We start from the raw sequence: 22,663 nt of genomic DNA, 5'->3' as shown, positions 1-22,663 counted from the left end.
TCAAACTAATCTATGCTTTTGATGAAACAGTTGGTTTTCCAGGCGAGGGAACTAGCAGCCATCTTGTCTGTGTACCTCTGGTGATATTTTGCATGAAAAACTATGCACTAAGATGGAGATGATGTAGTGGAGAAATTGTAAGATCTGTTATGGAGCAACCAGAGGAGATAAAAACTGGGACTGAAAAAGAATAAGCATATGCAGGAAGGGGAGTACAGTGTAGAGAGAAAACTTGGTGTTGTGTACAGGGGAATTGAATTTAAAAAAAATAAGCAGAGATGAGGAAGGACCTGAATTTATCAGCTGATCATAATATGACTATAACTAATCAGAATTAGTGATTCAGCTTCCCTAGGCTGTAAGGCTCTAGTGATGCCCCATCTGAAGGACTGGTTATTGGACTGGTCAGGGCACATTTGTAGTGCCTTTCTGGTGACAGAGGGATGGAGGAGCCCAGCTACCCGAGTGTCACGCGTGAGGGCTGGCTGACAATAAGGTTCATTGCTCCAAGCATTGCCAGTGAAAGAAAGGAGTTACTAAAGTCAAAGGACAGTGAAAAAGTAGATGGTTATGAACTGGCTGTGTATCATTTTATGGTAGAAATGCAAAGACTCCTCCCACCTATTAAAGAAATGAGGTTCAGAAACAGCTTTCTAGTGACAGGTTAGGACTAAAATTATTTTTTAAATGGAGTTGATCTCAGCCTACAAAACAGATTAGTCATGAAAAAACTGATGTGATAATCCTTTGAAAATCCCCTACCGTTTAACTGGCTCTCCATATCTAATTAATGAATCAGGTTGCCCAGAGAGGTTGTGGATGCCCCATTCCTGGAAGTGTTCAAGACCAGGTTGAACGAGGCCCTGGGCAACCTTATCTAGTGGTTGGTATTCCAGCCCATGGCAGGGGGTTTGGAACTAGATGATCTTTAAGGTCCCTTCCAACCTGAGCCATTCTGTGATTCTATGCATTTCTGCAGTTGGACAGAACTGTTCCTCTCTGAGCACCTCTGTGCCTCTTTTCCAAAAGTATGGATTAAGAAACGGTACTCTCCTGTACATAAGCTCTGAGTAAATACACACACATGGATAGAATACAAAATACAGAGGAGCTGGCCTTTTAGAAGAAACTGAAAGGAAGAAAAAAAAAAAAAAGATGGTCACTATTTTAATTGAAATAGCACTCAGGAACTGTGGGATGTGGCTCCCTCTTTATTTACAGCTCTCTCCTTCCCTGTGAGCTTAAATGTGTTCAGTCTCACACCTTCTTCCCTAAATGAAGAGAAATGCCTCAGTGACAGACATGTTTGGGATTAGGACACTCTGCTCTGCCTATTGAAATGGTGAGATGACGAATGGATGAAGATACATGCCACAAATAGATGTACGTGGCTGGAGAGCTAAGTTAGAGACAGGAAAACTGAAGGTGTGACCCACTGCTTGTGGTGTTCATTCAGACAAAATCCAGAGTTTCTCCTGATAGTGTGTGTTTTGTCCAAGGATTATTCAAGATCTTGCTGGTAGAACTACCTAGTAATTTTTCAGCATTGGCTTCAGGCCCACTCAGACTGAAAAAGAGCTCGATTCCCTGCTCTCTCTCTGGCGGTGTGCCCTGCAAATAAAAAAATTGCACAACACAACCTCTCTCCTAGGTGTATTTTGGAGGTGTGAGCTCCTCTGTCTCTCTTTCAAGATGTTTTTGAATTCTGTTGTTAGGATATGATGGTGTATGCGGATAGCTAAAGAGGGTTTCATTAGCCCTGACCAAAGCAATTAAATCCTGAAAGACTTCAGATATGTTGTTCTGTTTTTCTCATAGTCCAGCCCTGGGGAACTCTGGGATTTGTGGAGAGTTGTCACATACAACTACCAGTTCCTCTTAAACTATTAGAGGAAACCAGCGCCTTTCTCCAGGGAGATAAATCCTGCCTGGAAGCAGTCAGGTGCATTTGAGACTTCCAGAGCACTTGTTTTCTAAATGTTTCTGTGCACCCCTCTGGCCTGCAATGGCCTACTCCACAGAAGTATCTGGGCTAGCAGGGAAGGTGGTCTACAGAGCTGACACAGTGGCATTGCTACACTGGTGCAGACCAGAGCCAGGGCTGGCCGACACCTCTTCATAGGGGTATTATGTGGCTGTGAGACAGCTCTTCCATAGCATGTGTTGGTCAACAGGCCTGTTTGCTGCTGGGCTAGATGTGGTGACGTGGTGGGGCATTAAGCAATTCTGTACACACAGTCGCAGGTGACCCTATGGCGAGGGAGGTGGGTTAGCGATGGGACGTGGTTGGACGTGTGGATGGTTGGATGTATCCAGCCTAGATGGTGCTATGGTTCTCTGTTAATCACTGATGGCCCGGCAAGCTGTCAGCACGTTCCAGGCTTTCTGGCAGCACTCAGGCACCTGAAGATGCCAATGTGAAACCTCCGGAGAACCCTCTGTGCCTGGCTCCTGCGGTCGGTCGCTCAGCCCGCCGGGGACTTCACAAGCTCCATCAGACGATGCTGGTTGTTTGGGCTGGGAGTGGTATTTACCTCCTCTGCCCGTGCTTCTGTCCCTAAAACGCCGTTGGGGCGTGCCACCTGAGGCACTCGGTGCCGAACGCAAGCTGTACGCCCATCCTCCCTTTATTATTTAGCCCGTCATCCGGGCCCCGCCTCACAGCCGGGGGAGGGGGGGGAAGGGGACACCGGGGGGCGGGGCTTCATTTGCATCCGCCCCGGGGTTGGCTGGGCCGCCGCTGTGCCATGGCGAGACGGCGAGCGGCAGCACACCATTGGCTGTCCGGCGGAGCTGGGCGGGGCCGCGGCGGGGAGCCGCGGGTTAGCGCCGCACTCGCGTAGCGCGTGGGGCGACGGCCGCCGCGGTGGTTGGAGCAGCAGCAGCGCGAGCGGCTGTAACGGCCGCAACGGCCAGCTGCTGGTGGCCATGCTGGACCGCGAGCGCGGCTGGAGCGTGTCGTTCGCTGGCTGTGGTTTCCTGGGCGTCTACCACATCGGCGCGGCCACCTGCCTGCAGGAGCACGCCCCGCACATCATTCGCGACGCACGGCACATCTACGGCGCCTCGGCCGGAGCGCTGGCCGGCGCCGTGCTGGTCGGAGGCGGCTCGCTGGGTGCGGGGCGGCGGGGCGGGGGGGGGGGGCGTGTTTCTGGGCAGCTGTAGTCTCTCTCGGGAAATAAGCGCTCGTTATCTGGCGGGAAGAAAAACCGTATACCTTACTTCAACTTATTTGGGGCTAACGAGAACCCAAATATATGTTTATCTAGTAAATTAGATGTGCTAGACGTTAAAGCAGCCTGATGCGTGAAAAATATCAAGCTTGTTTGGTAGTGACTAAAGTGCATTTTAAAATGTGCATGAAACATCTGAAAATTATTTTCCTTTTAAATCAGAGATCCACGGAATAAAGGCTTGGGATGCAAAATTGATAGTTTTTGTTCACAGGAGCCATAAGAGGTTTAGAACTAGGAGGCTTTTGAAGTTCACATTTCATCTTGCTCAGAGGTAGAGGAGGAAAACCACTTATGTTGAATTTGGAGAGAGTTTGTTGGTGTTTTTAAACTTCTGAGCTCATCACTAAAATGTGAAGAAGTTCTCTCTACCTGTGAGGGACTTGTGCTGTGAAATGCTTGTCCCTGCTGCTCAGCCACTTATCTGTCACTTACGCTAAACTTCTTCAAAGCTTTAGCAATAAACTTGTATTACTTAAACATTTTAATTTAAATTTACTTGAAGGTACTAGCACAGCACACATAAATTGTTATGAGCCTCGTACCGGCTTCTAAAACAAGCCATGTTTATCCACAGTAGCTGTTTAGTTTTAGTACATATCCAGTGCTAAGTTTTAAGATACTGTAAATGATTCAGGAAGACTTGGAAGCTGCTATAAATATAAGAAGTGTTCTAAAGCAGACAAATATTATTTACCTGGCAATATGTGATATTAACAGCTTTAAACATTTTTAGTATTTTAATAATTAAGAGTTGTAAACTTAAAATTATTCCAACGTCTTTCTTATATGCCAAGTGGAATTTTCACTTTTCTATAAACACTAGATTAACTAGTGTGTTTGTCACCACTGCCCAAGGTATTATATTTTATGGACAAGTGTATTTCTTCTGGAAACGTTTTTTTAAGTCACTTGGGAATACTACAAGACGATTCAAAAACAGCCATATTCTAAAATCTTTGAGTTATTAGCAAGAATTCAGATGTTAACTCCGCATCTTTTTAGTTGTTAATTTTATGTTAATTGATAATAACATGCAGTATTTATTTCTGCACTTATGGTTCCAAGTCCCACCTGTTTTCACAGTTGCGTTTCCCTGTGGGAAGACAGAGCCAGGCTCTTCTTGGAGATGCCTGGTGGAAGAATGAGAGGCAGCAGACACAGTGGGAAAATGGGAAATTCTGATTAAATCAGAGGAAAAGAAAAATGCCACAATGGTGACAAAATACTGGAATAGGTGCACAGAGAAATTGTGGTATCTCTATCCTTGGAGGTGTTCAACACTTTACTGGACCCAGGCCTGAATTACTATGCTTGTCCTCACACATAAAACCACAAGTGTGTATGTGTAGTTCTGAACAGGGTTTTTGACTAAACTTGACTCACATTTTTTACCTCTTGGAGGTTTGTAGCCAGATGTTTTGACTAAAGGGATTTCTTTTTGTTACCTGTTGGAAAGACCAACTTAGAGTCTGTAGGTTTTCAAGTTTGACTTACTGTGAACAGACATTAAATAGAGAAAACAGAATTGTACTGTTCTAGACTGAGGGAGAAGCTTCCTTCATTGAATTTGCGGGAAGATGAAGGTAGGAGCTCAGAGGCGGCTGTTCTTTTGAGGATGATACGCATTTTGGGCTGATCCAAATTGGAACTGTTGAGGTGCACTCATCTTAGATCTTCTCCATAGATGTCTTTGGACATCCAGTATTTTTGTGGTGAGGTGGTAATCCGTTCTGAATCTATTGGCTCAGGTTTTTTTGGGTGTACTCTTTTAAGCATAGGTTTTTGGTTTAGTGTGCTAAGAAAGGCTGAGGTGTTCCTACTCGAGAGGGAAAAAAAAAGCTTTGTAGAAATACAGTATTTTCAAAAATAAATCTGAACTCAAAAGCAAAGTTCTTTTCAGTGCAGTGTTCGTGGTTAGCTTGATAAGTTGAATCCTGTCTATTCCAGAAAGAAGCTATGTAAGTTAAAATATGCAAGTTCTGAACAGATTTTTGAATTACCTTGTAGTGTATCACTCAGGTTAAACCTGTTACTTTGACCTTCCTCCCCCTCTTCTTCCAAGTTGACTTGCTTATTGGGCAATATCCACAAAGTATGCCCTGGAGAAGCATAATACTAAATATTTAAACAAAACCTTAACAGGAGGATGAGCTGTTATTCTCATTAAGCATGACTAGGTTTCTGGCTGATAGAATAGTTTAGCTGTTCTTCAGGAACAATCATGTCCTCTGTAGTGGTTTCATCTAGTTCCTAAATGCTGATTTAATTGAAGAAAATTTAATTATATGTCTGTTACATATTGGTAAAAACACCTATTGAAATGGAGACCTGTGTGAGAGGTGTTGCAGATCTCCCCCACATTCCTTATCCACTAAGCAGTGGGTAAATTTTTAAAGCTAAAAATTCCCCTCTTGAAGCTCCGTACTGGAAGTTCCCATGTAATGGTTCCTTTATTGTGTTTATGTATAAAGGAAGATAAATGATGCCCTGAAATTTTAAGTTGGGTTAAAGTCCAGCAGGTATTACTAGTGGTGACGAACCCAGGCTGTGATGAACTTCTTCAGCAGAGATACTGTGGAACTAAAATCCGTGCATCGTGTAGTTTTTATGGATTTTTTTTTTTATGGATGTTGCATGTGGAATACTTCTATGCATACATGCTTATGGAAGGTTACTCATCTTTCTTTCTTCTTAAAGGACATGTTTCTAGAATTAATAATTCCAAGCAGAAGCATATTATATGGATATTTTATACCTATACTCAGAAATAACAGGTATAAATAACTTAGTGGCTGGGTCTTCATGAGAACAAGTTCTAACTATTTGAAAGTCTTAGGTGACTACTTTTTTCCTTCTCAGAAGACTTTTCAACTTGCAGTTAAATGCTAGTGGACGGTTATTTCATGTATTAAAAAGCTCTTGAATTTTCGTATTGGCAATCAGAAAGAAAAGTTGGAGCTCTAGAGATGATTTAGTTATAAAAGTTTGGTATGGAGGGGTATCTTTTTTTTCTATTGGCAAATTTTCTATTAAATGAAATGCATTTTGTTTGCAGCTGAAGCTTGTGCAGATGTTCTGGCATTAGCGAAAGAAGCTAGAAAGCGAAATCTTGGACCTCTTCATCCTTCCTTCAACGTGATAAAGATAATACGAGATGGACTGATGAGAAATCTTCCAGAAAACACTCACCAGTTGTCATCAGGCAGACTGTGTATTTCACTAACCAGAGTATCAGATGGTAAAAATACATTGATATCTAATTTTAACTCTAAAGAAGAAGTTGTCCAGGTATGTTTATTTTGGCAACTTTTTGATGTTTTTGTAATCTCAAGTCCATTTCACATCTTCCATTGGGTTTCCATTTTAAAAATTTAAAGACATTGTTACTTGGAAAGTATTTTAAAAATTAATTCAACCTTCATTATGCCAAATATGTTCTGTTTCCCCAGTTAATGTATCTGTGAACTGAGGGAGTAGGTATGTGAGATCAATCTTAAAATGGACAAAGGCCATTTTAAGATTGGACAAAAGGACAAAGTGCTGTGTATCTAATGACAGTGTCTTTCATGAAGAAAGTTTTTTAAGGTTGTTCTTATAAAAGCAGTCATCAGGAAACAGTCAAAAATACCTTTTTTTTTTTTTTTTATTTCTTAATATCCATGAATAAGCTAGTTCTATATTATTACTCTGGGATCATGCTAGTGTCCCCAGTTAGTTACTTTGGTTACTCAGAAAAGTACTGCTTCCCTGCCCAGGGAAGCAGTTGAGTCACCATCCCTGGAGGTATTTAAAAGACGTTTAGATGTAGAGCTTAGTGATATGGTTTAGTGGAGTACTTGTTAGTGTTAGGTCAGAGGTTGGACTAGGTGATCTTGGAGGTCTCTTCCAACCTAAATGATTCTGTGGTTCTGTGAAAATGTGTAGCTTGAGGGAATGATCATAAACTTTTTCTTACTAATTAGCATTTCTACAAGTGGTCTTTTAGTGAGTCTTATCTTTTTTTTAATGGATTGGGGTTGCATTCCAGAAAGAAGTTTGAACACCCTCAATTGTCTATGTAAAATAATGCTTGTTAATAATATTTTTTTTCTTTTTATTTAAGAATACTTGCTGTTGGTTGTTTTTTGATTCAGTTGTTCTTGCCAACAGCTAAAGAGATAAAGATAAATGATAAATTTAATAATAGAACAGTTACCATTTAATTTATATAATCTCATTTTTCTACAGGCTTTGATCTGTAGTTCATTTGTCCCCATTTATTGCGGCCTAATTCCACCATCATTTAGAGGTGTGGTAAGTCCTAGTTTTCGATTTTTAAAAACACTTGTATCTATTCAGAAAATAATAAAAGACAATGTATATACTTTTTTGTTGTTGTTATTCTACAATAAAATAAATAAGCTCTCATCAGAGCTTTTAGTACTGTAGCTGTATGTATGTTACTACTTTTCAAAAGAGCAAGGGAACAGTAGATGTGTTGGAAGTAGAAGATATGTATGTCTTCTCCATCCTGGATAAAAAAATCCCCCCCTCAAATGTCTCATTTGCTGATGTAGTAATTAAAATAGAGTATTCTAAGCTAGCAAAAGTGAACATTTAAGGATAAATATTTAATGAAGACAGTGATGCTCACTCACCTGCATAAATTGATAGGAAGGGTCACTTGTTTATTTTGGGGGAAAAAAAATCTGAGAGATTATATTGTGTATCTGCATGTTCTTGGTATAGATAAATCTGCCTTAAAACTGAATTGAAGTTCAATTCAATTAGATATAGCCAAAGATTTTTAATGTCTTGTCATTGGTGTTAAGTGTGAAAGAGATTGCTCGTCAGTCTGTTCCCATTACTTCACAGGAACTCTTGGTTACAAAACCTCTTAATACTTCATGGCTGTACTGGGTTTTCTAAAATCCCACATTAAAGGGGCAACAACTGCAAAAAAAATCAGTATAGTTTGCAGATGTTTTGATTAACAGGTCTGAAAGCGGGCATGCACTTCATCATATTAATGGCTTTTTTTTATGGTGTTGCACTAACTTGCGTTTTCTTTCCTTCCAAATTTGATGTTCCTTACATAAGGAGAGGGGAAGTATGTTGAAAGAAAACTCAAAACTTCCTTAACAGTGTTTGATTACAGACTGTTCTGAAGGCTATCTGGAAGTGCTAAAAGGTCAAGGATAGCCATGGAATGTATTTTCTTCTGCTGCTGAAATTAAAGCAAAAGTGATTAGAACTGTATAGGGATTTATCTTTATCTGTATTTCTAAACCTTGCATGTCTTAAAATCCTCCAGATTAAAGGTGTTATGAAAACAGGACGTTGGACTGAAGCCAAGGTTTAGGTGGATCCAGGATAATCTGGCTACTCAGTCCTTGTCACCAGACAACGTTATTTTAAAAGGCTTAGTTCAGAGTACAAAAACATACAAGAGATGTTTGATTTGGTTCTGTTTTGAGGCAAGGGGAAAGAAGGAATCTTATCTTTTTGTTCTTTACGATTATTTTGATATGATTTTAATGCATAGAAGTCATGTTGTAACATGGTAATAGTACTACACTTGCGTATGCTTGGTATGAGTCCTGTAGGGTGTAAACACAGTGGAATGTCTAGAACTTAAACTTTGTAGCATCTTGCTGTTTATTAGCTTGATACTTTGTGCCTATATACCCCGTCTTCCAAAGACTTGAGGATAACTTCCAATAGATGTACAATACTAATAATATGCAACAGCTCTTCTGTGTGCATCTACTGAAACAACTGAAGCTCAGAGTGTTTATAGAGCATTACTTTGCAGACCACTTTGCATTCAATAGCATGGTAAGCGTCAGAAAAAGAAACAGATTTACTGAAGTTTATTATATAATACAACTTCAGTTCTGGGCTAGCTATTCTGTAAGCAGTAGAAATGCCAAAGGCTAGTTTCTGTTGGATTTGAGGTGCTTCTCCAAGATGAACTTTTTTTCCTTTTTTGTGAAGTGTTTGGGTGATGTGTTTGTTTTACACCTTTCAAACACAGTGTTTGAGATTAAACATTTTGTGAGGGAATAAATGGACAGAAACTGAAGAAGGAAAAAGGCAAAAAATAACAAAACCACAACCAACGAGTATTTATGTAGAACAGTAAATCAGGTGTGTGCTTCCATCCTTGAATAATTTAATGAGAAGACTGCATGCTATGGTTCCACCTTTGCTTCTTGACCAAACAGCTTGTATGGTGCTTGATAATTCCACAAAGGACTTGGTGATTGCCTGAGTACCTTAGTGATTGCATTATACACCTGGAGGAAATTTGTCAGCAGCTGCGTACTGCTGAGTCTAAAAAGTGTTTGAGAAAGCTGGTAGGTAGGAACAAGCTGCTCTAAAAGAGTATGTTGGATAAATTGCTCTGAAGCTGCCCTCTTCCTCATTCCTAATGTGTTTCTCAGAATGCTTAGGGAGCGAGTATCAAGACAGATTAAATTGATAATACAGGTCGCTCCTGCTCATAACATTACCTTACTTTTACATTTTATAAAAGACCTTCAGTTCTCTCTAACGCCTAGTTAGGAAGGAGGAAAATGGAGCCAGTAGAACAGCAAAGTTGGTAATGAGGAATGGGCTTTCGACATTGTCAGAACAAACTGACTAAAATTCATCCTGCTGGAAAGAAGGCTGTTGTGAGTGACCCAATAAGTTGTCTTTGGCCATAGCAGCTGCAGCACTATAGATTTATTACCCCAATATAGAACTCCTCAGTTCTTGAGTCTTAAAATGTCTGAGATGATGATGATGCACTAAAACTACAGGCATGGGCAGTTAAACACAAAGACTAAAGGATAACCTGGAACAGCTTCTGAACTTGCATGCAAAGCGGAACGGATACCCACAACTGATGTCAGGAATCCTGAAGCTTTTTTTACTTGCTGTTTCTTCATGTACAAATATTTATGATGCTTTTATATTAAATTCTAATTACTAAGAGCAATTTTAAGTAACTCGTATTCTAACTATATGGATTAATATTGAGGAACTTGAGATTCAAAGTGTACAGCTATTCTTTTACTTGTGTTCTTTCTACAGAGGCACCCTGGTAGCTCTTAGTTTTGTGCTGTCCTTTGAGGAAGAGGAGACAGTTGCACTAATATTTTTAGTGCACATTGTGTGGGATTATCATCCCTAAAATGGACTTTTTCTTTCTTAAACATCCAGAAAAGTCACTAATAGAATGCTCTTAGACTATCTATGGAGCTGTAGGTACAAATGTTTAAGTGACATAAGAGGACAAAACATACTACTCAAAATGTTTAGTCTGGGAGCATAGACAGAGACTGTACTATTATTCTTAAGTGATATTTAGTTCTCTAATGGGAAATCTGCTATTTAGAAAATTTCAATGTTCTTTTTACTTCCTTTAATATTTGTAGCGCTATGTGGATGGAGGAATCAGTGACAACTTGCCTCAGTATGAATCTAAGAATACAATCACAGTTTCGCCTTTTGCTGGGGAGTGTGATATCTGCCCAAAGGGGAATTCAGCCAATTTTCATGAAATGAACTTGACCAACACCAGCATTCAGCTCAGTTTGGGGAACCTTTATCGTTTAACACAAGCACTCTTTCCACCAGAACCTAAGGTAACTTCATGTAGTTACTAAAACATTTTTCCAATATATAGGCTTTGTTTTTGCAGAAAGCTACAGTAATCTTAGCACTTCATCTAGTCATATAGTTTTCTGTTGACAACTTCTCTTGTTTCTATTTTATTCATAGCCTGTCTTCATCCTAGAAGAATGAAGTTAGAACTAGATGATCTTTGAGGTCACTTCCAACCCAAGCCATTCTATGATTCATTCTCCTTATTTTTAGTCTCTCTGACTAAAAATGGTATTGGCTTTCTCTGTTTATTTAGGAATTAACACAGGATTCTATCATAAAATCAACACTGGTAAATTAATAACAGGCAGTTTAGAGTCCTTTCATGTTTACCTGCTAACCAGGTTCTTCAGAACTTTGCAGTTCTAAAGCAACAGGTCTTTGTAAACTTAATACTTGATGCAGGCAGCTTGCCTTTAAATTTTGCCAAGCACTTGTAATTGCAGATCTGATGAGGGAAATAGCTTGAATTGCAGTTGCTGAAGCTGAAAAAATGAAAACAGACTTTGCCAACTGGCTTGGGATATACTACAGAGGAGAAATGTTTCTGACTACTATAGTTTTTTTTTTTTTTAATTGGGAGGGTTTTGACCACTTGGAAAAAAAAAAGTTAAATTTTACTTATGTATGTGTTAATTTTTTTTCTTTTGTCTAGGACTACTGTGTACATTAGTAGGTGAGCTGGTGTTGCATCTGGTGAAAGATGTTTTCATGTGGAAGGCTAAGTTTGAGCTTGAACATGCGAATTGCATAGCTGACTTCTCACTGTTTTGGGAATTGGGAAGCACAGGGAGGGAACGGGGGAATTGCATATTCTACTAAGCCACCTTGTTACATTGCTCCTGACATAGACTAGCCAAAGGAGGAAACTCTTGCGAACAGTTAGAATGTTGTCCTTTAAGCTAAGTAATTCAGTACATCTGTGATAGTTGAAAAATAAGCTTACATATGCATGATCACATGTGTGTCACACAGTAGGTTTATTGACGTGAATCTGTTGAATTAGAGCAATTGTAAGAAACTTCCAGAATTATAAGGATGAAAGGTAGATGTAAATGGTTTTGCATTCTGTGAACTCTTGATCTTAAATCTCCTTTTATTTGGCTGACTCATTTACCCTCTGCTTGCAGGTACTAGGAGAGATTTGTGAGCAAGGATATTCAGATGCTTTTAAATTCTTGAAAGAGAATGGTATGTTACACTTGTGGATAATTACTGATGATATGGTCTTAACCTGGGTTTAAAAATTAAAAAAAAAAACGGGTGAAGCGGTTGTAAGTAGCTAAGAGGGGCTAAGTCATAGAGGCTTTTTGAAGGTAAGTTATCATCATGGTAAGTTATATTTTCATTCTGAATTTCAGTTGATAGAAATCATAGTAGTCACTAGTCATCTGAGGCAGTTGTGCTGTCATGTAGAAATTGCACTTCTGGGGTTTCGTCAAACTTGTATGAAGTGAATGTTACAGTATTGTTAAGTGAAATTACCAGGGAATTCTAATTCCAGGAAAAATGTATTACTAGTTTCTTCTGTGTTATCCTTAAAGGATAGGAATGGGCTATTGTTACCCACTCCTGTGTTACCTGCATCTTACCGCTTCCTCTTCTGTATCATCCAAATAAATATGTAGGTGAACTCTTACAGTCCAGAACTGGGAGCTGGCTAACAATATAAAATCAGTAATGGACAAATACTTTGTATTATGAAAGACTTTAAAAGAAGAGGACTTGTACTGTAGCAGTTACTGGGATCTGGATAAGTTTGTGAATAAGAATTAAAACCTGTTTCATTTTGCTCTTCAATTCCAGTAACATAGTTTATATTGACAAATGCTATTCCCTGATCAACGTGGGGACAGACAGGTTAAAGACAATAACTTAATATTAGCATGAAATTAACCATATGTGAGGTATGCCTACTCCCTGTATTTGTTGGAAGCAGAAGCAAATTGGAGATAGTACTTGGTCAGATTAGAGGAATGGAAATTGAATTGTGATACTTGTACTATTAAAGCTAGTGCCATCTGCAGTGCTGTAATGTAGTCATAGCTTAATGTGCTCATTACTCATTCTCTGCTATAACTATGTATTAAATATTCAAGTTTCCTTGAAACCATTTCATCACTGTTAAAGAACATCACAGTTCAGGTTAAGAGTTTCATTTCTAGTAATATTATATATTTACTGAGAGAGTCCCACTTTAGATCCTTTATGAAGTGATTAAAAGCACAACTTTTACAAAAAGAACCCGGCCTATAATTTGAGGTTGCTTGTGCTAAGATGGGCTGTGTTGCTGTACTGTTTCACAAGTTTCCTGTGTGCACATTTCCATCTGACACTGTCTGAGATTGCTTGCAGGTCTTCATGGTGTCTTTCCCACACATCTTCTCTGTATTGCACTATTGTCCTCCTTCTCATACTACTGATATCTTTGTTTTTACTCTGTCACAGGTTTGTGAATCAGTGATAATTGTAGCCTCTCCAAACTCATTCATTATTCATATCCTTTCTCATTGAGCTATTTCAACTGTAGGAGCTATTCCCCCCCGCCCCCCCCCCCCCCCCCAAAGAACAAGAACACGTTGACTTAAATAACTTTCTGCTATATTCATTGTATATTCTTTTGACATTTATCTTTTAGGAGTACTTGTAAGTAGGATATAGATTCTATTGCATGTAGGTGTGGGTCCTAGTTAAATTTGGTAGTCTTTATATATAGTAACTTCATGTTGTTTTTCTGGAGACTGAATGTAAATACTCTTTTTGTTATAGTTCGCTTTGTGCTTATTTTCTAATCCTCAATTCTAAGGCAATTAGAAGTGCTATTTGTTAATCGGAATCCACCGCTTTTGCAAGGCAACCGATACTGATTTAGATCTATATTTTGAATATATCTTTAAACAATATTGCACCCTACTTGCTTTCCTTTTTTGCTTTATTGTGACAGTAGCTCAGAGTACTTTTGTGAAAACTGCCATGTCGAATTTCCTAAATTGATCTGATGTATTGAGGATGTTTTTTTCAAGTAAAAACAAAATCAGTTTTCTTCTTTTTTAACTATTTCCTTTGTTGCTGGAAAACAACTTTGGCAAATGACTGTGTGTTTACAACGCAGTTTCAGTTAATTATTCACTTTTTCGTTTTCTTTAGAACTCGTTTTAAAGTAAGACCTAAACCTGCAAAAGAGTATTCATCAATATGACTAAATGTTTGTAGACTTATAAGAGCAAGTGTATTGGACATTGGGTGGGTAATGTTCCCTCAGGATAAGGACTTCTGTAAAGATACAGAGTACAGGTACTCTGAAGACCTGTGGAGTGAGCCTAAGTGGAAGCTCTTGACTCTTTCAGGTATTCTGAATGACTCAATTTATGTCAGCTTGTCCTTCACAAAAAGAAATCCTCATGAGGCTGTGCAACACGTTGACTATATGAAGAAAAAAAATATTTCTGAAAACAACAGAGTGGAAACTTCAGAAGTGGAAGTACTCAGTAACCAGATAAAGCAAAATTCATGGCCTTTGGAGAAGAGCATATTTGAGAGTCTACCTCCTAGGCTTCGTAAAGGTATGTTCTCCAGACTGTTCTGTAACTTTAAATGACAAACTTCGATTTCCCAACTTGCCCCCCTGCCTTACTCTTATCTTATAATTTGCATGGTGTTTTTTATTTAATCTTATAATTCCCTATGAAATTAGAGACTAGCTCAGGCCAAAAATGTTGCTTAAATGCTCACAAAATGTGAACGTGTACATTTTGATTTAGCTACAAAAATAAGATTGAGCTTAGAAGGAGCTACTTTTAACACTGTGGCGTCATGAACAGGACTCTTATTTGGTTTTGGATATATTTTGCTCATCCACAGTATCTTTATAAGTGTATATTTCACAACAAAGTTGAACCTCAAATCCAAATACCAGTTACCACCATCTTATTTTTAAACCATACTTCAGTAGATTTCTAATTGTCTGTATTTCTTGACTTTTTAATAAGATGTTAATAGACCAGGAACACTTCTAATATTTCTTAATCTATAATTTTTACCAAGGTTTTTTGTAGATGCTGAACAGTATTTTCAAGATCAGAAATTCCTAGTTCCAGTGACCTAGGAGAACAAAATCTGAAGTGTGAAAATTCTGAAACCATATATATAATAACTAGAATGTGTGGAACTCTAGAACTTAAACTCCTTAAAGTTACACAGTCTCAGATAAGACAAGGATGCTGTATAAAATATATAAGTATTTTTTGGAGAGGGGAACCTTACATCCTCTCATCATAAATTAATGCTTATATTTATTGCTTAAAATTTCAGGGTAATGCCTTTTTGTCCCTGTGGTATTAGTCAGTGCTTCGCATATTTTAAAGTAGCATAGAGAAGGTTTATGATAAGAGTGCCTTGAGATTACCTTTTTTAGTTTCTGTCTGAGCATTGCTCAGTAAGACTTCACAATATTGACTGAAGATTACCAAACCTTGAGCAAATTATTTAAACAGTTTTCAAATAATCTTTTTTTTTTTTTCAAAAACAATTATTCTTAAGCACTGCAGGAAGCCTGTAAAGAACCAAATGGATTCTATGCTCAGTTCTCTAAACTCTTCCCAATACGAGTGATATCTTATCTGATGCTACCATATACACTGCCTGTGGAGTCTGCTTATTCTGCTGCTTTACGGTAAAACTTCTTCATGAACAATTTCATATTTATTATACTTGAGTATAAATGAATGCTGATTCATTTTTTGTAGGCACTCTGGTACTCTATAATTCAAGTGTTAACTGTCTAAAGTCCATAATTTCTACCTACGTAATATATCCTCCTAAAATCTGTATAGTCTAAGGCTAGATAAACATATTAAGAAGACTTCTAAAAACACCAACAAACTACTAAAAGCTGTCTTTTAATTGCTCAAAAGAAGTCCCCTTAATTGTGTTTGCCAGGGGCAGATTCTTTACTACTACTGCTATATTGTGCAGTAAAATATTTTTCTCTGCCACTTAACATGGCCCTTCTGCATCATGTTTGACAGATGAGAAGCAGTCAACAGAATTACGTGGTGTTCCCCTCTCCCCCCAGTGTAACTGACTGAGGTTAAGAGCATTATAAGGAAAAAGAATGTATTTGTGACTTTGTTCTATTTCCGCCTTACTCTTGTTCTTCCTTTCCCATGTAACATTAAACTGACAACCAAGTTCCTACTATGCAGAAAGGTCTCAGAGACCAGAAGTTTCCTTCAGTCTTCCTAAAAGTTGGTAACATTGTATAGAATACACATACTGGTCAGACACTAAGCATAGATCAGAGACATAGTGCTGTGTGCTGCACTTCTTTTCTTAGCTTGTAGAAAAGAGATGAGTGAGATAGATGAAAATTCAGAGAGGTTGAGAAGACCTGGAGATATTGATAGGGGAGTTAACACAGCTTTCATTCTCGCTGAGTTATTTTGTTGGATGTGGGACTCGGTGTGTGGAAATATAATATACATTAGCTTTACTGCTTACGAAGTACCTTGTGTATTTTGATTTTGATTGTAGGTTAGTGAACTGGTTTCCTGACATGCCGGCTGATGTTCGATGGATGCAAGAACAGTTTTGTCAGATTGTTGGTACAGTTTATTCCCAGGCCAAAAGGAGGCTTTTCTGTACATCCAGGTAAACTGGTGTGCTGCTGCATGTAAATGATGTATTTTTTGGAATTCTCTCTTATCAGAGTTTCAAGAACTACTAAGTTTCCCCCTTTAAACAGGATTTAATAATTTTCTGCAGGGTAGCACAAAATGGTTCTCACTGCTTCTAACCCTTATCTTTGTTTTTTAAGAATATTGTGTGGAGTTTCTTGTTTATAACTGATCAATGACTGCTACGTACCTGAGATGTAGAGGTGGTGCCTGTTGGTAGGCTTATGCTTTTGGGGGTGCTACAGAGCAAGCATTGGACTGAAAACAAAGACCTTGTTTCTGCTCTGCTCCATAGCAGCTGGAACAATCAGTAAGAAAAGAAGAGAAGGTTGCTCAAGAAATTCTAAATCAGATGTGGGAGTTTGGAACTGGAAAATGTTGGGAGAAAGACTTTATGTGGAAAGAGCAAGCTCTTGGTCATAAAACAGGGCATGGTGGTCACATGGCTTTTCCTCCGTTCTTTTATGGTATCTTAAAGGTGATTGATTGATTGTCCTGGTTTTGGCTGGGATAGAGTTAATTAATTTTCTTCCTAGTATCTGGTACAGTGTTGTGTTTTGGATTTAGGATGAGAATGTTGATAACACCTGTGTTTCAGTTGTTGCAGAGCAGTCCTCACAGTGAGCCAAGAGCTTTTCTGTTTCTCTCACTGCTGTGCCAGTGATGAGGCTGGGGTTGCACCAGAGGTTGGGAGGGGATGCAGCCAGGACAGCTGACCCAGGATGACCAAAGGGACATTCTGTACCATGTAATGTGCTCAGCAATAAAAGCTGGGGGGAAGAAAGGGGGCGAGAGGGGGCGGACATTTGGAGTGATGCCATTTATCTTCCCAAGAAACTTGTGTAATGGACCTGTTTTCTAACAAATGGCTGAACTTCTGCTTGCCGATCGGAAACAGTGAATAATTTCCTTGTTTTGCTTTTGCGCAGCTTTTGCTTCACCTAGTAAAGTGTCTTAATCTCAATCCACAAGTTCTTGTGGCCTCTGACTTCTCACCCCAACCCACGTGGGGAGAGTGAGCAAGCAGTTCCATGGTACTTGGCTGTCTACTGGGATTAAACCACAATAGTGATCACCTCCCACAGGACTGTTTATATTGTCAAAAACTCTCAAAGTTTTCTGACGCCTTTCTTTAAGTGGATTTCATCTTCAGGTAGCTAGGTCCCAAGGCTCTGTAAGTAGAATCCTGCACTGTATTCTATAGACCACTGTGGGTATGTACTGTGTTTCAGCATCCATCAAGAACTTATTGCTACTTTTGCAGAAATACCCCCACTGTTTTTTTCCTCTCTCCTTGTCATGTCATCAGATCTAGATTCTCTTTTGCAGTCAGACCTAAATCTTGTGAAAATTTGAGCTGTTTACAGTTCGGACATCCTCTTAGGAAACCTAACCTTTTGGATGGTGTCTCCTAGTGCACGTGAAATTCAAGTATGGAAACTGAAGTTGAAATGTGTGATAGGGAGGGAGTTTGTTTGGAGGGGGGGAGTGGTGGTTTGATATGTTTTTATAGTTTTTTTTTTTTTGTTGTTGTCTATTTGCAAAGACACTAAAAGAGGAGACAGACTTTTTAGAAAAAAAGATGTGTATTCTTGGTGACAACTTCAGTTTCCTGCTTCTCAAATTACAAAGGACTAACCTGGTGGTTCAGGTGCTGTTGTAAAGCTTAAAGTTCTGTTCCAGCTATTTAAGTTGGTGATACTTAGCTGGTTGTGAGGTGTATTGCAGAGATGGTGTTCATGAAGTTGAACAACTATCTTTGCTTGTGAATGTTGAGACCATGCTAATTAATGTCTGCTAACCACTGTGATTGGTAAGTGACCAAATACTCAGGTGGATAGCTGGGGGAGATCAGAACTCGTCAAGTGGTAATGTACGAGGTACGAGCTGCGTCTCTCTGTCTAAGCTTATCAGAACAGTATGGTGATTTTTAACGTAACAATTTTATACCTACTTCTATGGACAATACATAATGGTAGATTGCCCTTATTCTAGGTAAGATTGCTTTAAGATTATTTTCCTGTTGTCCTACGTCCTGACTCATTAAATGCATTTAGTATTAACCATTTTCCTGTAGTGTTCTTCCTCATGGAGATTCCCTGTAAAGTATCTGAACAGTAATAGAATTGTCATTGAAACATTAGTAATCTTTTTTTTTCTTCTTAAACAGGAAAGACAATTATGCATCATTAAGGAAATGTCGAACTGCCCCATCTACTGTGGAATTTCATTCCTCATACTGTCACCTTAAAATGCCTCACTCTTCTGTGGACATTGAAACCTGGCTCTGGGAGTCTTCACAATACATGGACTCAGTTATGAAACATGTTTCTGCTAATCCAAAGGAGCAGTCAGACTCCTATCCTAATTTTCTCCCAAATTCTGATGAGTCTGGACTGGAAATAGATTTTGACTCTTCCTCAGAGACAAGTTTCCAAACTTGTCCAGAATTAATTCCAGAAAATTAATGTGGAAATAGATTCCAAGTTTCCAAAACTCCAATTTGGCAGAGAAATTTAAATCCTAAAAGACTAAAGGTCACTTTCTTTATTGCCAATAAGTCTTGGAATATTGTTTACAGTTTCCTAAAAAATCTGCCTTTAGAATTCTTATATTTTATGGATTATAAAAAAAAAAATGTGGTTGCTATTACTAAGTAACAGACTGCATGTCTGTCAAAGCACCAGCTCAGTGAACTATAGTAACGCTTGCAGTAAACAGTGTCTCTCTGGAAATTAGATTTTAAAAAATCTACTTTCAGAATAAAAAAATCAATTCTGTAAGCAGCTTGTTAGACAAACACACACTGAAAACAAAAGTTTTTTTTTTAAATACAATTCCTCATGATATGTTTTAGGATTACTTTTATAGCACTTAAATGAAATTGGACGTGTACTACATAAAGGGAATTACACATCTGAGCTTTTTAGTGGCTTCCTAAGCCTGTTTGCCTTATGTTTGAACATACTGGTCTATTTATGGAAAAGTTGTCTGCATGAGATACTGTAGGAACAGTATTATTCTAGGTTATTTTACGTACTGCACAGTTCATATTACTGCTCAAGTTCCTCTATGACTCTTCCTTGTTTTAAATACTTCAATGGAAAAAGTTGTAAGAACTGGGACACTTTCACATGAAGTGTAAACAGGTACAGTTTCAGTGACTTCATAGGACTTTTGTGTACTTAAAAAGAGCTTAATACTTGACTAAGTATTGAAAAGTAGGTAAAATAGTGGCTGTGATTAGTAGCACAAAGTAATTTGAGGTGTTTAACTTTATGGCAAATGTTAACGTACATCAATGTATAGAAAGTGGTGGATGTTGTTTTGGTCTTCTAATTGCTACCCAATCATTCTTGATAATTCCCCCCCGCCTTGCTTGAGATATTTTTTTCTCTCCTTTCACTTCCCTCTTGCTAGAGGGGTGAAGAAAAAAAGGTCTTTTCTATCTCAGTGAGGTATGATAGCCCAAAGGAAGCTTTCCAAGAACAATTGTTGGAAGAAGCAAAAAAAAAACTTATTGAAGTAACAATACCCAGGGCCATGTGCAAAGGCCTCAAATAATGATTTGAAAATCAGCCAACTCTTACCTGTGTTGAGTGATGAGGATTTTAAATACCCCACTACAAACATTATACATAATTTTAATAAAGACAACATATCAGTGTATGAATACTTCAGGAAAAATAAGTAACTGCTGAGATTTAACTACCCTTTTGATGTTTTGGTATCATGTCTTCTACATAGTTGTTTTTACAGTAGAAGGAAACAACTGTGTCTTCAGAGGTCAGGTTGCGCATGTGGGATGGGGCAGGTCTGTGATGCTTGAAGGCTTCTCTTTCAAGAATATGAGTTCTGGGCAACCCAGGTGCAGTCCAGGGAAGAGACTATGCATGCTTACTGAAAGCATCCTGTAAAAGGAGTAGCAGGCTTTAGGAATGTGATGCTCAGGAGAGAAGAAAAGGGAACGTCTGTTGCTGTAGCGTCAACTACGCTACGTAGAAATCTTTCAGATAGCAAAATCTAGCATTTCTGAATTGGACCAGCCTTTAAATGGTTTCTCAGTTTCTCAGATTTCCCTAGGCTCAAAGTGCTAAATTTTACAACATTAAAATGATTTTAGAATGGCGGGGGACAGGGGAGAAACTGTCAAGCTATCAATTTTATGTTACAGAAGATTAGTGCTATTTTACTTCAACTGCTTTATTCATTTATTGTATGTATTTTTAAATTTGCAAGAAAATTTTGAAGTGTTATTGTAACCACAACTAAAAGATAGAAGTTCTGAGTTTTACTGTCTCAAGCTTTTTGTAACATTTAACAGAACATTATACAATTAGTTTTACCAGTATCTTTTAGAATTTAAGCATGATTGCCAAGTTCTGCTTTCTGTGTACTGAGGTAGTTCTACTAAATACATTTAAATCAATATTACCCCCTTCTTCCGTTCTGCATAGCTCCAATTTTCTCTGATCTTTCTAAAATAAAAAATCTCTTTTCTGACCACATCTTCTTGTTACCAAGCTTTCTGGGGTATAACTGACCGACTACAACTTAACTCAGAATGCATTAATTTCATAGAATCATGGAATGGCTTGGGTTGCAAAGGACCTTAAAGACCATCCACTTTCAATGCCCCTGCCAGGGGCAGGGATGCCACCCACTAAATCAGGTTGCCCAGGGCTTCATCCGACCTGGTCTTGAACATCTCCAGGGATAGGGCATCCACAGTTTCTCTGGGCAGCCTGCTCCAGTGCCTCACCACCCTCTGAGTGAACAATTTTCTCCCAAAATCTAATCTTAACACACCCTATTTTAGTTTAAAACCAATCACTGTTGTCCTGTCCGTTATTTGCCTGAGCAAAACTATGCTACCTACACGCCCCCTTTAAGTATTGAAAAGCTTCAATGAGATTAGCTCGGAGCCTTCTCTTTCACGCTGAACAGCCCCATCCCTCTCACCCTTTCTTCACGGGAGAGGTCTCCAGTCCTTTGAGCATCTTTGTGGGCCTCCTCTGGACTCACTCTAACACCCCCACATCCTTCTGGTGCTGGGGACCCAAAAGCTGGACACAATACTCCAAGTGGGGCCTCACAAGGGTAAGGGGGATGATCCCCTCCCTCAACCTGCTTCTGGCCACCCCTCTGTTGCTGCAGCCCACAATGCAGTTGGCATTCTGGGCTGCAAGCATGCACTGCTGGCTCATGCCAAGCTTTTGGCCCACCAGAACCCCCAAGTCCTCTCCACAGGGCTGTTCTTAATGAGTTGTTCTCCCAGTCTGTGCTCATGTCTGGGATTGCCCTGACCCAGGTGCAGCACCTTGCACTTGGCCTTGCTGAACCTCATTAGGTTCACGTGGGCCCACTTCTCAAGCCTGTCCCTTTGATAGCATCCCTTCCTTCTCTTGTATTGACTGCACCACTCAGCTTGGTGTCACCTGTGAACTTGCTGACAGTGCACCTGATCCCACTGCCTATGTCGTGGATAAAGATATTCAACAGTACTTGTCCCAGGACAGACCCCTGAAGGACACCACTCATCATCAGCCTCCACCTGGACATAGAGCCATTGTCTACCACTCTCTGGGTGCCGCCTTATGGCTGATTCCTTGCCCACTGAATGGTCCTCCCTTCCCATCCAGTTTGAGAGATCAGGTTGTCATACGGGATTGTGTCTAAGGCCTTGCAGAAGTCCACGTAGGTGGCACAAGTCGGTCTTACCTTGTCCTTGGAGTGATGCTTGGAGTGATACTGTCACTCCACCACTGAAGGCCACTAGATTGGTCACGCAGGATCTGCCCTTGGTGAAGCTTTGTCTTGCATGTACCTTAACGTTGCCTCTAGGAGGATCTGTTCCATGAACTTCTCAGGCACAAAGGGGAGGCTCCCCGTCTGCAGTTCCCCGGGTCCTCCTTTATACCCTTTATTAAAAACGGGAGCGATGTTTCCCTTTTTCCAGTCATCGGCGACTCCACCTGACTGCCACGACTTTCCAAACACGACAGAGACAGCCCCGACACCTCCCGTAGCCCCTTCCCCCCCCCCGCCCATCAGGCCCCACGACCCCGACCCCGCTCGTTTCCCGTAAGCGCCGAGCGCCGCCATTTCCCGACATCCGTG

General features: G+C 39.5%; 1 protein-coding gene and 1 long non-coding RNA gene across 2 annotated transcripts; one reads left to right on the top strand and one right to left on the bottom strand.

Annotated features, from left to right (window-relative positions):
- The first annotated feature begins 2,790 nt into the window (after positions 1-2,790).
- Positions 2,791-21,051, top strand: LOC310892967 (1-acylglycerol-3-phosphate O-acyltransferase Pnpla3-like). Its single transcript, XM_083821320.1, has 9 exons — positions 2,791-3,115; positions 6,292-6,524; positions 7,464-7,529; positions 10,640-10,849; positions 11,999-12,059; positions 14,216-14,431; positions 15,408-15,540; positions 16,401-16,517; positions 18,714-21,051. The coding sequence occupies exons 1-9, from the start codon at positions 2,929-2,931 to the stop codon at positions 19,009-19,011; spliced, it is 1,521 nt and encodes a 506-aa protein (XP_083677446.1). The 5' UTR covers positions 2,791-2,928; the 3' UTR covers positions 19,012-21,051.
- LOC310892972 lies at positions 20,168-22,605 on the bottom strand. Its single transcript, XR_014578600.1, has 2 exons — positions 22,265-22,605; positions 20,168-20,454 (listed from the first exon to the last, which is right to left on the bottom strand). It is a non-coding gene; the product is annotated as an uncharacterized lncRNA (long non-coding RNA).
- Between the last annotated feature and the right edge of the window lie 58 nt (positions 22,606-22,663).

The sequence above is a fragment of the Anser anser genome, assembly GCF_964211835.1.
Source record: "Anser anser genome assembly, chromosome: 1".
Classification (NCBI taxonomy): Eukaryota; Metazoa; Chordata; class Aves; order Anseriformes; family Anatidae; genus Anser; species Anser anser.
Note: the sequence above shows the minus strand (reverse complement) of the source record. Positions and strands in the feature narration are given on the sequence as shown.

Bases quoted from the DNA above. Each gene is read 5' to 3' on its own strand.
- LOC310892967 (XM_083821320.1), top strand. From the start codon at position 2,929: ATGCTGGACCGCGAGCGCGGCTGGAGCGTGTCGTTCGCTGGCTGTGGT. The intron at 14,432-15,407 runs GTATGTTCTCCA...ATTATTCTTAAG, and splicing joins ACCTCCTAGGCTTCGTAAAG to CACTGCAGGAAGCCTGTAAA. The intron at 16,518-18,713 runs GTAAACTGGTGT...CTTCTTAAACAG, and splicing joins AGGCTTTTCTGTACATCCAG to GAAAGACAATTATGCATCAT.